Source organism: Amaranthus tricolor, chromosome 9 (assembly GCF_026212465.1).
Source record: "Amaranthus tricolor cultivar Red isolate AtriRed21 chromosome 9, ASM2621246v1, whole genome shotgun sequence".
Classification (NCBI taxonomy): domain Eukaryota; kingdom Viridiplantae; phylum Streptophyta; class Magnoliopsida; order Caryophyllales; family Amaranthaceae; genus Amaranthus; species Amaranthus tricolor.
This window is the reverse complement of record NC_080055.1, coordinates 15,391,427-15,408,514: the sequence shown is the minus strand read 5'-3', so window position 1 is coordinate 15,408,514 and position 17,088 is coordinate 15,391,427. Positions and strand designations below refer to the sequence as shown.

At 35.8% G+C, this 17,088-nt stretch overlaps 1 protein-coding gene across 1 annotated transcript; it reads left to right on the top strand.

Annotated features, from left to right (window-relative positions):
- The first annotated feature begins 6,219 nt into the window (after positions 1-6,219).
- Positions 6,220-16,797, top strand: LOC130824069 (nudix hydrolase 20, chloroplastic-like). Its single transcript, XM_057688952.1, has 9 exons — positions 6,220-6,693; positions 6,776-6,840; positions 13,203-13,389; positions 13,714-13,794; positions 14,381-14,506; positions 15,265-15,344; positions 15,789-15,904; positions 16,020-16,140; positions 16,395-16,797. The coding sequence occupies exons 1-9, from the start codon at positions 6,433-6,435 to the stop codon at positions 16,462-16,464; spliced, it is 1,107 nt and encodes a 368-aa protein (XP_057544935.1). The 5' UTR covers positions 6,220-6,432; the 3' UTR covers positions 16,465-16,797.
- Positions 16,798-17,088: the final 291 nt, after the last annotated feature.

Sequence of the window (17,088 nt, the reverse complement as noted above, 5' to 3'; positions counted from 1 at the left end):
TGGCTGAACAATACTCGACCCTAGACTCCCATCAGGCATGGCATATTCCCGAAGGGATTTTGGGTGTTCTACCGCCTTTTTTCGTTGTTTCCTTCTCTTTCTTCTTCTCCCAATTTCAGGATTTATAGTTACTAGATTTTCTTGTCCTTGAGACCTAGTTTTCATACACTACACTCAAAAATCGGGGTCAAGTGTAAAGTGAAGAGAAAAATGAAAACAACTCAAAATGATAAAGAACAATGAACTAAATAATCAAGAAAAAACAATTAACAAAGTCGCCACTCCCCAGCATGCGCCAAAAACTTGATCGGGAATTAACGTCCTTCAATAGTAATACCGCAAGTGCACGGCGTAGCGTAGTACGTCAACTAGTACGGGTCGAATCCACAAGGAGTGAGGGTTAAGTTAATAGTTTCTCGATTGATTAGTGTGTTCGAAAACGTATAATATGATGTTTGGAGATAGAAAAAATTAAAACAAGCAATTAAAAGTACTTAATGAAAATAAAGCATAAAAGTAAATAAGGATACAATGAACTAAAAGCAAGGATAAAATGATCAATAAGCTAAGACGCATAGGCTAGGCATTCTCACCAAAGTAGTGTTTACTAAACATTAACCTAAGGTCATGGATATTTTATTATGGGAAAGAACGTATCATAAGTACTAATGTTCTCTCTCGAGCAACAAAAGCTTCCTAAACATACTCAACTACCTATTCTCATGGAGCTAAGCATAATTTAAGACATGAAGCACACATTCAACATTTCTAATCAAAGCATCTACCTACATACATGGTGATGATGCCTAGCCTAAGCCAAAACAAACTACTCACTCATACTCATATTGAAATTGTAGATCGCAACAAGCCAAGAATCATAGATGAATAAATTAAACTAGAGTATCCTAAAGAGATGAGTGCAATATAAGTTGAAGAACTACAAGCATGAATATATGAAACTAAAGGCAAACAATCAAAGATAACTAAGTGACATGAATTGAAAACAATATAAGCAAGGATAAAAGTTACTCTTTTAAGTTCAATCTAAGGATGAACAAGATGATTTGATGATTCAAAGTAATACCTTCCAAAAGCTTCAATAATAGTACATCAATGGTTGAAGAATTCCAAGTTGCAAAATATTATAATAAAGGATGAAGTTAAGATTGTATTTGGAAAGTGAAAATACTTAATTGAATTGAAAGAACAATTAGGCTAACACTAATTCTTAATTGAAATGAAAGCAATGCTATGAAGAATACATAGAAATTACTTAAAATGAAAGGTGAAAACTGAGATGATAGCTCCATCTTCCTCTTCTCTATTTATAGGCTTCAAAAATAAGTGGGGGTGGTGGTTTCATGATTGCTCCACCACCCCTAGGTTATAGGAAGGGGGGTGCCACCCCTAATGGATAGGGTAGGGTGGCTGGCAGTCTTAGCAGCAGTAATTAGAAGCAAAAAATGTAATTGGACCTTGAATGATACTTAAAAAGATTGCAAAAGCTGCTGTCCCGCTCGACCAGTCGAACCACCATCAAGTCCAACATCAGAAACTTCAAAAATTGGACAGAATGTGAAATTTAGCTCCGCTCGACCCGAGCCATATTGCTCGACCAGTCGAGCGGATGTACTGTGCTCCTGAATTTAATCTTGCTGATGAATAGAAGCTCTGGAAGTTTGAATGCACTTCGCTCGACCTGAGCCAACTTGCTCGACCGGTTGAGCGAACATCAGATATGTAATACTCAGCTTCTGACTCGAGCAATGCTCCTGGGCTGCTCGAGCTACCTTGGCTCGAGTCCATTCTAGTCGAGTGGATCTACTTTGGCTTCTTTTTGGCTTGTTCTTATGGCTTGGCTCATGACATTTCACTTACCCTCGGTGTTTAGGTGAGCAATGTATGCAACCAGAGGGGCTAGTTTGTGCTTGGTATTGATAATTAGATCCTGAGATGAAATAAAACACCAAAGCAACAAAACAAGCGTAAATCCAATAAACCAATGCAATAACATGTAGTTTCCTTACGTTAAACAAGCCACTTATAGGGGTAAACATAAAGATAAAATGTAGCTAACACCTTGCCCCTATTTCAGTAGCGAATCTGGCCAGCTCTCTGAACTTATTTGTGTATTCGATCACTGATATAGTTCCCTGCCTCAGAAACAAGAATTCATTCTCTTTCTTTCTCTAAAGTTAGGGCGGGTAAAATTGATCACGAAGTTTCTTCAGAAATTGTTCCCAAGTAGAATCTGTGGTAGTTTGTTTTACAGTCCTCCACCATAGTTCAGTAGTGCATGTCAAGTAAAATGCGGACAATTTCACTTTTTGACGGACAGTTAATGGCCTCCAATAGTTTATCCATTTCTGCAATCCAATCCTCAAAACGAACTGGATCAGGTTCTCCATCATATTTTGGAGGTTGATGACTAGACAATCTCTTGTAGAATTTCCCTTCATCATCTTCATGTGAACGTCTCATCTGCTTCTCCATTAAATTCAACAGCCTCTCATTATTCGTTTCCATCATTCTTAACTGATTTTCTAGAGCCTGAACTCTTCCGTTTTGCGTCATATCTTCAACAAAATTGTCCCTCGTCTCCGAAGGTTCACCTCTTACGATACACCCTCTACCACCACCTCTTGGCATCCTTTATTTAAGTAGGAAAGTTTTGTGTTAGCTATATTTTAAATCGCAAATCGCATTTTTTTAGCACATAATACACATAAGCACATCATTTTTACACACAAAAAAAATTCATTTAAAATTCATTTTTTTTTTCAAAAAACATAATTTATCAGGGAGTTTCCTAGTATCGGATAAGAAGATCCGACTGTTCGAATAACGTTGGCTTTGATACCAAGTGTAACGGACTGTTCTATTCTAAATATAGGTTTAATATAATATAATAGTAAATAATGCTAAAGTGGAAGTCTAGCGAGCCGATATTATTGCAAAAAAAAAAGTATTTTAAAAAAATAACAAAACTTAAAACATTAAAATATAATTTTACGTATTCATCTTGCTTTAATACATAATTATTGTTATTAAATACCCATTATATAAATTACATACATACTATATCCTAATATCACATAGACGATACAATAGCTTCTTAATAAGCTCATGTAAATTCACCTGCAGCATCTGCTCCCATAATAAGGGAACACTCGATAGGAATCGGTCATCTAATAAGCCGAGTATAAAAACTTGCAAGCATAATATAAGTATACAAATATGTGCATTTCAATAAGTAATATGCAAAATGATTTGTGAAATATAGAGGATTCATTTTTTTTTGTTAATAATATATTTATAACTTCTTGTCCTTCTGCTTGAGTACCAGGGCGTGATTTACTAAGACTTCTGCTTGAGTGTTAGGGCATGGAATCCAATTACTTATTTAATGAATGCAACACATATGATCTTTGTTTGATATATGTAAGGGCCTATTAGGGTGAGGTAAACCAAAACTCCTAACTTAGTTGGAGTCGTCACTCCTCCAGTACAATGTTGCTCGAGCTAGGGGTGTTCAAAACCGGATACCGGGTCGACCCGGTTCCAGATACTTAAAATTCTATTCTGAATCCGACCCGGTTTAACCGGGTACCCGGAATCCGGGTACCCGGTTTAAACCGGATCAGATATCGGATACCCGGTTTTGTTAAAAACTTTTTTTTCTTATTTCTTTTAACATTTTTTTTATATATAATTCAAATACTAAATCTCTATTAACTAAAAGAATGGTGATGAACTGAAAGAGCAACACCTTGGCAACTACACAATCATCCTTTTAACTCCAAAGGGAAGACACAAAGATCAAATCCTCCATAGTTCAGAGTGATTACATCCAAATACCATAAATCAACAATGGCACCAATTCCATCCAAAAGAAAAAAACTAAAACCATTCAAAAGAACACTAATTCATTCATAATCAACACTAAAAATCAAATTAACAATGCAAATTACTGTGCACTGACAATCACTAGTCAAAACTACACTGCCACAATTTTGATCAAACAAAATGTCCCAGTAATGTACCACTAGAAACCCATCAAAAAAGAATCCCCAATTCTGCAACAAATTAAGATTCACAAAAATAGTTCCCCAAATTACCACTGAAAACCCCAATTATACACCGACAGTCACTAATTTGAACTACGCTGACAAAATTTTGACCAAACGAAAAAGTCCCAGTAATTACCACTAAAAAAGCATCAAAAAATTCCCAATTATACAAAAAAATTAGACCCAGAAGTTCCTTCAGCATTTGCACCATTAGCAGTTGAGGAGAGAGAAAATTCATCATTTTCATCTGATTTTCCCATTTGCAGCAATTGTAAAGTGGGTCCCTTTTTACTTCCATAAAACCTAGTTGGGTGGTTTGAATTTTGAGCTCAAAGAACACATTTTTATATGTGGGTTTTCTATTTTCAGGATGGGTTTTGAAGATTTGAGGAAAGAGAAAACATATGGGTGAAAAGAAAGAGAAAGAGTAAGTTAGGGTTATGGTGATGAACTGAAAGAAACTTACCCAATTAAAAACGGTTAAGAAGAAGAATGGCAGTGGTCCACTGGTCTGGATTCTCGTCGACGTCTCAACGTGAATGGTGAAGAAGAAACAAGATGACGGCGTGAAGATTAAAGAAGATGGGAGTCTGCTTGAAGAAGAAGATTGAAGCAGCGGCCAGCAAGAAGAATGAAGACGGGATTTGGATTTCAAAAGGCCCAAGGTTGTATCAGTACCAATTTAGGGTTTATAGAATAAATTAAAAAAAAATTACAAACCAGATACCAGGTACCCGGTTTCCCAAAATTTGTAATCCGTATCCGACACGAATACCCGGTTTTAAAACCGGGTACTCGACCTAATTTATCCGAATTCGGTAAACCGGGTAATTTACCCGGTTTTAAAAATCGGATACCGGGTATTCCGGATCGGGTTTTTCAAATCGGATATTTTTGAACACCCCTAGCTCGAGCCACAAATTAGGTTAAATAACCTTACAATGTTCGCCGTATTTTACGTGCCGGAAAACACGTCCCACGTTTTTTTACATGCCGAAAGCATGTAAAATTTTTGAGGATTTTTAGGTTAAATAATTAATACTAAATACTATTATTAGGGATTTTTTTGAGGATTTTTAGGAATTTTTCTAGGGTTTTAGAGATTTTTAAGGAATTAATTTTTTTATTTGTGATTAATTTTCTTATTTTCTTTTGTTTTCCTCCCCTTCTCCCACGTAGCTTTACTGTATATATAGGCTAAAGCTTGTAAAATTTATTTAATTTAATTTTTCTTCATGGGTAAGAAATTTAAGGATAAGGCAAAATAATAAAAACAATGAAGAAAACTAGAATTAGGACATGTAGCTAATTACACCACCGCAAATAGTTTCTAGAATTCTTTTTTTTAATCATAAAATAACATAGGAAAATATAAGATTTTGTTAATATAGTTAATTAGCTAGGTTTAATATTTAAAGTACAATATTATTACTATTTTGAGAGAGAGAAAAAAAAATATAATTACCAAATATAATTAAAAACAATATAATTTAAACCTAATATTTTATTCTAAGAGAAATAAAATGTATAAAAAAATCAAGAATTTAAGAACAATTGGAATAAAATTTGGAACGGAATTAGAAATAATAAAAAGGAACGGTGATTGAATTTGTCAAATTATTTAAAATTAAGAAAAAAGGTCTGTTACATAAGTCATTTTAAAACTCAAGCGTTGACACTGGAACCACGATTCATGTTTGGCATGTTGATTTCAGAAGCTGGCGATGAATCATTCCGCCGTGATATTTTATTACAAGGCCGATGATGCCTCTTCTTTATTATGTTATCGATCATTATTTGTTCAGTGCGTCCAACTTTAGGGCAGATGCTGCCGAAATTTTTTCACATATCATTGTATACATCTAAATTTTTATTATCAAATTGTTAAAATTGAAATTTGAAATCTAATAACGATAATATATAATCTAACCTTTATTTATCTTTTAATTTTTATATGTCAAAAGTTAAAAATTCATATTTTACACGAGTTTTTATACTAATTTAAATATAAATAAATATAAGTAAAAAATACTTTAATCACTTAAAATTTTGACACTAAAATTTTATTGGTGTATTAAATATACTCCCTCCTATTCATAGATAATGGGACATTTGTTTTTTCATACTATCCAATACACTTATTCAATACTTAATATCTCTTATTATACATAACGAAATATTATGAAAAGTAGATATTAATAATCTTTATATTGAGAAGAATCAAACAAGATGTCAAGTTCTAAGTTCTAATTTATAGATTAAAAATAAAATATAAATTACTTCTTGCTATATTCCCGTCTTCAACTCCATTGTTAAACGTCGCCATTATCTCTGGGGCAAAGAGGGACAATCTTGGGTTTCCATGGCCTGTAAAACCTTCTCTTTAACCAACCACCTAACCCACTCATTTCAATTCCTCTCCAAACTTCCACCAACTTCATCAATAAATCAAATTCACTTTGCGAACTGTTCAACTTCAAACTTCTCTAATAGGCTAAATTCGACTGCACTATCAACCAATAGCTTCACTTGGGATGATGTTATTCAAATTGGGCAGTCAGAACCCGACCTATCTGACCTTACCGGTTTCTTTGATAAAGTTACTGCCTGTAATCGAAATCTGGTATGTAAATTGTGTTGCAACATTTTTTGTGTTTTTTGATTTGATGGGGCGATGAATGATGAGGAAAGGGTTTGCTTTGCAGGAAAAATTGAATGAGTTCGTCCCCTTTGTTGTTGAACAACAGGTTGTTGGCTATGTACATAATAAGTAAGCCCTCTTTTTTCCGTTCTTTGTTTTGATGAATGCTAATTGGGTTGTTTTTAAATGTCATTGTTTAGAATATATGGGTTTGAAGCTAACTCATGCACCTGGAAGAAGATTGTAACAAATTGTGAGTTTTTAAGAATAGGTTATTGTTGGTAAATTACCCCCTAGGTTAATGGGCTATTTCACCCACTCCCAGTCTCCCAATTGATTCTAGGATAGAAATTTATCATCAACTTATAGAGTCAGTTCGGCGACAGTTGTTAGCTGTGTCTAACTAACTTTTAGCATGAACTAGAATCGGTCTAATTTGGGCCGACACCGATTCCAAAAAACTGGAAACTGATTCGGACCTTAGGGGCACGGTTCCAGTTCTGTTTTCAAGTGGTTCTAGGCAGTTGAGGAGGTGATCCGGAAGGCGGTTCCAATCAGTTCTACTTGTGGGTTGGGTGAGACCACCAATTCAACTAATCTTTTTCTTGTTTAAACATAAATATACAAAATATATCAAAATATTGTGCTTTGTTGAGTATTATTGAAATTCATTGTATGTCAACCATCATTATACTCCCTTCTATTCTTTTAATCAGGCTCATTTGATTTTTCTCCAATTTTTAGGTGGGCTAAATAGGAACACTTGGTAAGGGGAGAGAGTGGGATTTAAGTATGTTGTTAAAGTTAATTGTACATCATTAGATTACTTATTTTTCTCAAATCTGATCTTTCTCCCAAAATCTGAAAAATTAAATTCCCACCCAAAATTTTCAACAATTGTAAATGGACCAAAGATGAAGGTTAAATTGTTCCAAATGAAAAAAATTACAGAATTAAAGACTAATTAAAATTCATAATTAACAAACACATATCAAAACCAGAGTTCAAGATGGAGTGAGATTGAGTGTTGACAAATTTCAAAACCAGTGAACAGTAACGACTGAACCCCGAAACAAATTTCGAAAAAAAAACAACAAAGAATAACAACAACAGACAGATGAACAACAAGACATAAAAAAAAGAAAGAACAAGAGAGAAAAAAAACAAAGAAAACGTACCTAGAAAATCGAAATTAGAGATGAAGATGAGAACCCAAAAACACATAATCTAAAACAACATAGATTAAAACAAAAGATGAAGAAACTGAACCCAGAAACAAATAAACCTAAATCGATTTAGAGAAAATCAACAATTGAAAAACAAAATTGCATCAGGAAACATACCCAGAATAGCTAATTATACAAGAAGCTATGATTTTGATCTAAAAGTGAGAATGAGGGAAGAGGGAGGCGAGTAAGCAGAGAGAAAGTGAGAAACTCTTATGAAAAATCTTGGGTTCTTAATGAACTCAGAAGAACAAGGATGGGGGGCGTCTAATTCATTTGGGATTAGGGCTCTTAATGAAATGGGAGGGATGATAGAGTTTGGGTGGGGTGGGTTAATTAAGATAAATGAGTTTAATTAAGATTAGGTGGGTTAGTTGGTTGGGTTTAATGAGGAGATATTTGTAATATGTTAATGTGAGTAAGGGTAATATGATAATAAAGACATGCCATAAATAGAAATGGGACTAATAGGGTGACGTAACCCTATTTGGAAATGAAACTAGTAGAAAGAATAGGAGGGAGTAATATTTACTAAAAATAATAGAAACAAATATGGTTGATAAATAAATGACAAAGTAATAATACAAATGATTATAAAAACGGGGGAAAAAGAGGACTTAAACCTAGTATCCCTAAGAAATACTAAACTGCCTACGTATTGCAAAGGAATCAAAGCCGACATAGTTCTTTTCATACCTTTTAAATGAAGTTGGTCGTTGCCAATTTTGCTAACATTATTAGTCATCTACATTGTCATATTCGTGTTAATTGCTACCTCTCCTTACAATAATGCAAATGTATCCATCATCATCCATAGATTATCAACGTTTTTTAGTCCTTGTATTCTTTAATCGGTTTGATCCCAATCTTTCTTATAGATACATATTTTTACAACATATGGAGCAAAACACGCTCTTTTTTCATTAAGCACTCTCCTACCATACTAAAACATTTGAACAATTTAGAGCCATTTAACAATGATATGTGAGATAATTTTCTATTTCTACATGTGATGAAACCTAGTGGGATGTAATGAAATGCTAGCATGCCCAGACATATCAAATTCAGGGTTATGTACAGTTGCATAGAAATCATAAGGTCAAACATTTGAACTAATTGACAATTTAGAAATTGACACGTTTTGAATATTAAAAATTGATGGTGTCGTTGATTCCTTCAGAGTAGAAGTAGTCTTTCTTTTAGAGCTCAATCCTCCTATTATTTTTCCCACCTTTCTGGCTTTTTTAGTAGATTTTCACAAGAAGGAAGACATATTAGTATTTGATGATTAAAGAAATAAAAGAATAATTAGAGAAATTAAGAGAGCAATTGAGTAATTAAGAGAGTAAATGCATGATTAAAAAGACTAATTACATAGAATTAGTAGAGAGAGAGTAGCATTCATAGTGTAAAAATGCATTAAGGGTCATGATCACAAAAACGGAACGGTAAAGCGATAATGAGACTGATGCAATTATCTTAACGCCTAAATATCGCTTGAAACAATGAGATATCCCTTGATACGACCCAGAAAGCGGTTTTTTACACCTATACAATGCAGAAAATATAACTTTGTTTATTTTGAGAACCATTACAATGCGGCTCGGTTCATGTTAGTGGTTTTGAATCCCAAAAAACCTCTCAACTCCTTGATATTATGAGGGATCGACCAATTTGTAATAACGGATATTTTTTCCCGATCCACTGCCACTCCAGCGGCTGAAATTACATGACCCAAATAAGCAACCTGTTGCACTCCAAAATGACATTTGCTACTGTTAATCACCAAATTTGCATAACTGCTGCCACATGTTGCTGATGTTCCTCCATTGTACGACTGTAAATTAGTATATCATCGAAAAGCACCAAGACAAACTTACGTAGAAGTGGGCGAAAAATCGCATTCATGAGCAATTGGAAAGTGGCCGGGGCATTGGTAAGCCCAAATGGTATTACAAGAAATCCGTAATGCCCATCGTGGGTGCGAAATGCCGTTTTGGAAACATCTTGTGCTTTCATGCGAATTTGATGGTAACCCGATTTAAGGCCGAGCTTAGTAAACCATGTGGCTCCTTCTAGCTTATCAATAACCGGAATCGGAAACTTGTTTAGGACTGTGACCTTGTTTAGAGCCCGGTAGTCCACACAAAAATGCCAAGAGTCATCCCGCTTCTTAACTAAAATAACCGGACTAGCAAAGGGGCTGGTGGAAGGTTGATTAATGCCTGCCTTTAAGATGTCAAGTACCATACGCTCAATCTCAGCTTTCTGCACATGAGGATATTGATATTGGTGTATGCTAACCGGATACTTCCCTCTTTTAAGACAATGGCATGATCATGCTCGCGGCTGGGTGGAGTTGAGAAATGGGTTGAAAAACAGAAGGAAAATCTTGTAGGATATGTTTGAGAAAGGGAGGGATAGATATGTTAGTGGATTCATCCAAGGTACTGAGGCCATTGCATTCAATTAGTACCCTAAGGCTATCAGCTTGTAAGGCTTTGGCTAAGGCTTTTAAGGATATCTTTGAGCACCGCAAGGAAGGTTCCCCCTGCAACGCTACTTCTCTATTCCCCCACTTGAATCGCATTATTTGAGTGCGCTCCAGTTAACAATCACATTCCCTAATATTTCCAGCCATAGTACTCCCAAAAGATATCCAAACTACCCAATTCCAGAGGAAAAAAATCATCACAAATTTTCAAACCTTGCACCTTAATCTTGACATTTTTACAAATGCCGTCACCAAAGACTTTCATTCCGGTACCCAAGGTGACTCCAAACGGAGCATATGTCGACAGTGGCAAGCCTAATTGCTGGGCTACACTGGTGGAAATGAAGTTACTAGAAGCACCAGAATCAACCAAAATCACCACATCCTTGCCATCGATCGTTCCTCCCATCTTCATAGTTTTCGGAGATGTGAACCCAACTAAGGATTGTAGTGTGATGCCCGATAGTGGGTCCTCCGATTCTTCCGCAGGCGGTTCTAACACCACCGGCATCTCAGACTCGTCAAACTCATCATTGCCTTCCAACAAGATCAGCCGCATCTCTTTGTTCTTGCATACATGAGCTAAGGACCATTTCTCTTCACACTTAAAGCAAAGTATCTTGGACCTTTTTTCCCGCAATTCTCATTCGCTCAATGGTTTTCCCTGATTTCCCAAAGGATTTTTGTGGGTTTGTGGGTTAGGGTTATGGCTAGGGTAAGTTATGGGTTAAAAATTTGGGTTTACTGGGTGTTGTGTTTGTGGGTAGAATTTTTGGTAAGGTTTTGGGTTATAAGGCCCAAATCGGTTTGTCTTCTTTTGTCTCCCCAGTTGGTATTGAGCCTTATTTTTCTGTTCTATTCCCTCAGCCCATTCAATGGCCACTTTTAAGGTGGTAGGGTCCATTAACCTCAATTTACATTTTATATCTTCCTGTAGCCCATTAATAAAAGCACCCAAGGCAATATCCCTCGGTTTTCTTCCCAGCGGAATCAATTTTTCTATGAATTCCTTGGCATACTCAGCGACTCCATCCCACTGTCTCACCGCCAACCATTCCTCCACTAAGCTTCCTTGATTATGAGGACGAAAATGCCTAAGTAAGAGAACCTTCAGCTCCCTCCATAGAGTAATATGCTCCTCTTGTTCTTCCCATTGGTACCAAAACAAAGCATCCCCTCTCATACTCACAACAGTTGCCTCCATTTTCTCCTCCTCATTAAGATTGTAGAAGGAAAAGAAACGCTCTGCTTAAAGGATCCATCCTTCCTGATTCCCCCCAAAGAAAGCAGGTAGTTCCAACCTCTTACTTTTCCAATTACTCCCCCTAGTCTCACGTTGGCCACTATTAGCCTCATGTTCCTCTATATGTGGTAACTCCGAGAGAACTTGCTGCCAATCACTTTGATTATTTAGAGAGGGTGGGTTCAAAGGAGGGGTACCTCTTCCTCGATTCTGGGTTATTGGTGGGCTACCCAATATGCTGCTTCTGAATTGAGGTGTGGCGTTTCCCATGAGTAATTGGTTGAGTCCTTCTTGCATTTTTGCTTGCGTCTCCAGAATCAGGGATACTGATTTTTCTAAATCAGTGTGTTTTGTTTTGAGCACCATCTGGTTCATCGCCATTCTTTCCTCCAATTGGGCTATTTCAGAATGCATTCAGGCATTAAAACGTTGAGCAACTTCATCAAGTTCTTGCTCAAGGTGTTCTTCGCGTTGTTGGTTTGTCGGATTCCCCATAATCAACACTTAGAATCAATTGCTCTGATACCACGTTGTGATGAACCAGTACCTGACAGAAGAAGAAGAGAAGAAAAGAAGTACAGAAGGAGAAAGTGTATTGCAGAGAAGAATTAAGAAGAAGTACAAGAAGAGAAGAGATTACAAGAGAGAATTTAGAGAAAGATAGAGAAGAAGAGAGTATATTTCATTTCATGCCCCAAACCAATTATTACATACTGGTATTTATAGCTACACAAGTCATATCTTGCTGCTACTAAGTTGGTTATAAAAAGATACCCTTTCTAGAATATTATATAAAAAATTTATGTTACATCATGCCTATTCATTCCCTCCAGAACATTCTGCCACCTCAGCCTTTTTCTTACGTCTGTGATAGACTAAAAAGTCCCTCTTGGTATTCCCTTCAGGTATGACAAAATCACATCTAAATTTTATCATTATCAGCAATGGTCTACACATGCTTTGCCGGATGTTTTATATGACTGAAATTTCCTATCTACTTGTAACTTCTATAAGCTTTTTAATCGTTTATTCAAAGAATAACAAACAATACTTAATCTGAAATTATGCGTTTCATTCAAAATATGAAAACTTGGTGTAGAAAACTTCCTTAATTAAACGTTATGGGATGTACTTTTTATGTAAATTATCGTCATCACTTGTTTATTTTTTCCCCTAAATCCGCTCCTGATATCGTTTTAAGTGTATCAAGTGAAATTGTGCTTGCTAGAATCTGTAATCTCGCTTTATGTGTATATATTATTGCAATTTTTATATTCTGCTTATAATTTGATTTCGGAGTAGCTTGTCTCGTTGATCTTTTAAAAGAACCTAGGGTAAGTTGTATTGCCATGTTCTAAAGCCTGATCTCGATATCTTAGGAAAATATTGTTCGTAAGTCATCTTAAAATGATCTTTACTAGTTCAAACCTATTATAAAGTATAACCACTTAAAGATGCGTAATGGATACTAAAAGGCTGTAAGAGTTTAATTTGGGATGTGGAAATAATTGTTTACTTTATATTGTAGATTTTCTGAGCATTTGAGGAGGTTCCAAGATGTATTCTCATTCCCACAAGATGTTGTGAATACTAGTCATTTCAATTGGTGTATAAGTCTGCATCCAGCACTTAAATCGTACGAAGATCGGACTTCTGCAGTTGCAGATGTAATCAACAGCCTGGGGGAAAAACTGATTCCAGGTATTAGGAATGAGGTACTTTTGACGGCCAAGCATCTAATGTCCTCTACCATTTAGCATTGCATTTTGTTCATGGATTTTGAGTGAACTTTTATAACTTGTAGTTGTAGTAACTAGCGATTGATGCGAAGACCCATGTGGTCTTTTCAGATCCCATTTCTTAATACATGTCATATTCGAAACTTGTTTCAGGATTATCATTCGACAAATTAAATAAAGTTACTTATTTCATGTGCATTAACATTTTGAAGTTTGAACCATATATTTCATTGTTAACATGATAAATGATCATGTTTCTGACCATTGGGCTGTGGCTTTCCCTGATATGGACTTGACCAGCTCTACCCTGTTACGTCATGCTTTGGGACACAAGCTTTCTTCTCACTAGAACGTGCTGCCGCTCCTTATTTTGGAATAAAGGTAAACACATTTTTCTGTTTATAAATTGCCTTTTTTTAGTGAGGATCATATTGATCATTTAATTGTGTAGGTTTTTGTTTGTTATTGTTTTTATCTATTATAATTGTGTTGCATAGAAAGCATCACGTTCATTCTACTTGTCAGCTATGTTTTGGAGCATTATCAGACTAGAGCATTCCTAGATGTTCTACACTGCTACTTTCTCAGATGAACAACCTTAAGAGTAAGGGCTTCAGTTTTCATTTGCAGGCACCAAGTGTACTGGTAAAACTTGAAAATGTGGATGTTGCCTATTGCCACCATAAGCAATGGTCAATTTGCTAAGGCCAACACTGAGGTGTGTGCTTTATGCAGTCTTCCTAATTCTTTGCGAAAAAGGAGATTGCCAATTAGCATAAGGTGGCTAAGTTACTAACTTATTCCAGAAATGAAGCTGACTGAATGTTTCCTGTTTTCTTGATGAATGTGGTTTTGGCATACGTTATAATGGATTATTCTGGCTTATATTGCTTTGTAAAGTAATGATTATTGCTTTGCAATATTGGTCAGTAAACTAAAGCGGTTTTGCATTTCCATTTTGAGTTAGGCATATGGAGTTCACATGAATGGCTATGTTGAAACAGAGGATCAGAAATTTCTTTGGATCGGAAAAAGAAGTCAAACGAAGGCCACCTTTCCAGGGATGCTTGATCATCTTGTTGCTGGAGGATTGGTTAGCTTCATCTTTTAGCTTGATATTTTTATCAGTGACCATTGGTTGACATTCTTCATTCGCTAAAGTCTTAACAGTCCGTTTGGTTAGTGGTACTAAAAGGTGGTAATGGGAATGATTTATATTGTAAAATTTTATCAAAAGTTCCATGTCATTCCTATGGTGATGAAACTTTGATCACAAAAAAGGTTTTTTTGTTTACAAATTTTCATTACCGCCTAATACCGCCTTTTCCAATGGTAATGTATTGGAATGGATTTTATAAAGAAAATGAGATGTTTGAAGTTGAACAAGCATGACCATCAAGGTAGCCAAGAGATTTTTCAACCAAAATTACACTAGTTTTCATTCCCATTACCATTGTTTATTACCACCTACCAATACGGCCATAAGTTCTTTGCATTCGTGAGAATCTTTCCAAGTGCAGAAGCTTTGTGACATGGGAGCCAGAATCAACATAAACAATAATTATTTCAAATTTGGATTATTTTTTGCTGCCTTTTTGACGGTTTTGAGCTATTCCAAGCTGCTTCACAATGTCGATTATCTCTCTATTCCTTCACTCTGTCTTGGATTTTCTCATTTGAATCCTGTTCTTACCATCTTTTCCATGCTTTTTTTTACTTGGTCAGTGTGCATAGTTATGTTCTCTTGCTTAGCCGATTTTCTCATTATATCTTCAAATTTAACATAAACACTATGTATTGTTTCTGATGCAAATTTACTGTTTATCTCGTACATCTTAATAATGTTTACAGCCTTATGGGATTCCTTGTGGTGAGAATATGATGAAAGAGTCTGCGGAGGAAGCAGGCATTCCCGAGTCCCTCTCCAAGAGGTAATGATTCCCTCTTTCACATCCAAATACAACTATGCTACATTGTGTAAAACCTTGAGAACTACCAATCACAATAATCAGTTCATCAAATTCCTGGGTCTTGTTTTCTTTGCACCTTGCAACTCTGAGTTCTATTACCTCAATTCCTTGCTAATCGATAATATCTTTGTTGGAGATACTTCACATGTGATACAAGATTCCACATCGATAAAATAGTGGGTTGTAGACTTGCATATATATTGGGTGAGCTAATCCTCCTACTACCATATGGTTTTGGGAAACAATGAACCTCACCTAGTGTATGTGCACGTCAACGCTCATCACCCGTGGGTTTGTGGGCCCGAGCCCACGGGTGCCCCGTGTCCACACGAGTGGGCCACGGTGAGATTATGTGACAAATTGTCACAGCCTAATTATCTTGACATCATGTACTGGTTTTCCCAGAATCAAACCTGTTGGGGCTATCTCTTACATGGATATCAATGGAGATAGACTTCAGAGAGATGTTCTTTTCTGTTATGATCTGAAGCTTCCAGAAGATTTTGTTCCCAAAAATCTCGGTAAGCATGTGTTATCAAATACGAATATTGATTTTGATCCTAGAACTCAGTAATTACAATCATCAATTCTGGTAATCAATTACAAATACTTCAACAATCAATTTTAATGTGACAGATGGTGAGGTGGAGAGCTTCAGGTTAATTCCTGTTCCAGATGTAGCAAATGTGATCAAGAAAAGCCAGTTTTTCAAGTCAAATTGCACTCTTGTCATCATTGACTTCCTTGTCCGGCATGGGTATGAGTATTGAGTAGTCTTGCGTTACATGCAAAATCGTTCGACTTATCCACCTTGGTGTTCACCCGTCCAGGGCCCTTATTTGCTAAAATAGCCTTCTGATTACTTAGAATTTTCTCATTAATTGCCAAATAACCCCTCACCCTTATTCTAAATGTTAAATAGTTGCAACTAACCTAAATTTGAGGGAACATAACTTAGGGAATTGTTGATTATCGATCGTCATGTTGAATAATCTTGGATGACATTTCCAGATATATTTGTCCTGAATCTGCTGGATACTTGAAGCTTCTTCAGAGTTTAAAGAGTGGAGACTGCTCCTAAAGCTCCTTAGCACCGGAAACTGTAGCTGTATGTAAAAAAATGATGGGGCAGGGGTATGGTTGAATCATGAAGGCGATCACGTAGTATTACAGATGATATTTGATGCGACCCCCAAGGCAAAACTTGCAATACGTCTGATGGGAGATTTGGATTCAAGTATTTTTCACTTCACTTTGTGTTTGCCAAGAATAAAGCACTATTGTATAGTAGGTTTCAGAAGAATGATGTACCCTCATTTCTTGTTTTGTTTGAATGGCATGCCTAAATCTTTCAATTAAAAATACGCCATGTTATCATGAATTGCAACTCCAACTGATCCAAGATCGAACACTATGTCTCATGAGTACATAAGGTTGCTACATGGTTTACATAGTTTATTTTAAGTCTTAGTATTTTTATTTTAATACATCTGATTTGATGTCATTAAGGGGTCGTTTATATTGAGAGTAATTATATAAGGGGGAAAAAAGTCAAACTAATGTAACAAAGGTAATTAAAGATGCAAATGAAGTTATTGAAAAGTTGTAATAGAGGTACAATGATAGTAAATTAAAAAACATGAATAAAGAATAGTTTAATCCTCTCATTTGGAGGTAAAGAATTTCCCCACCCTCGCTTAGGGTA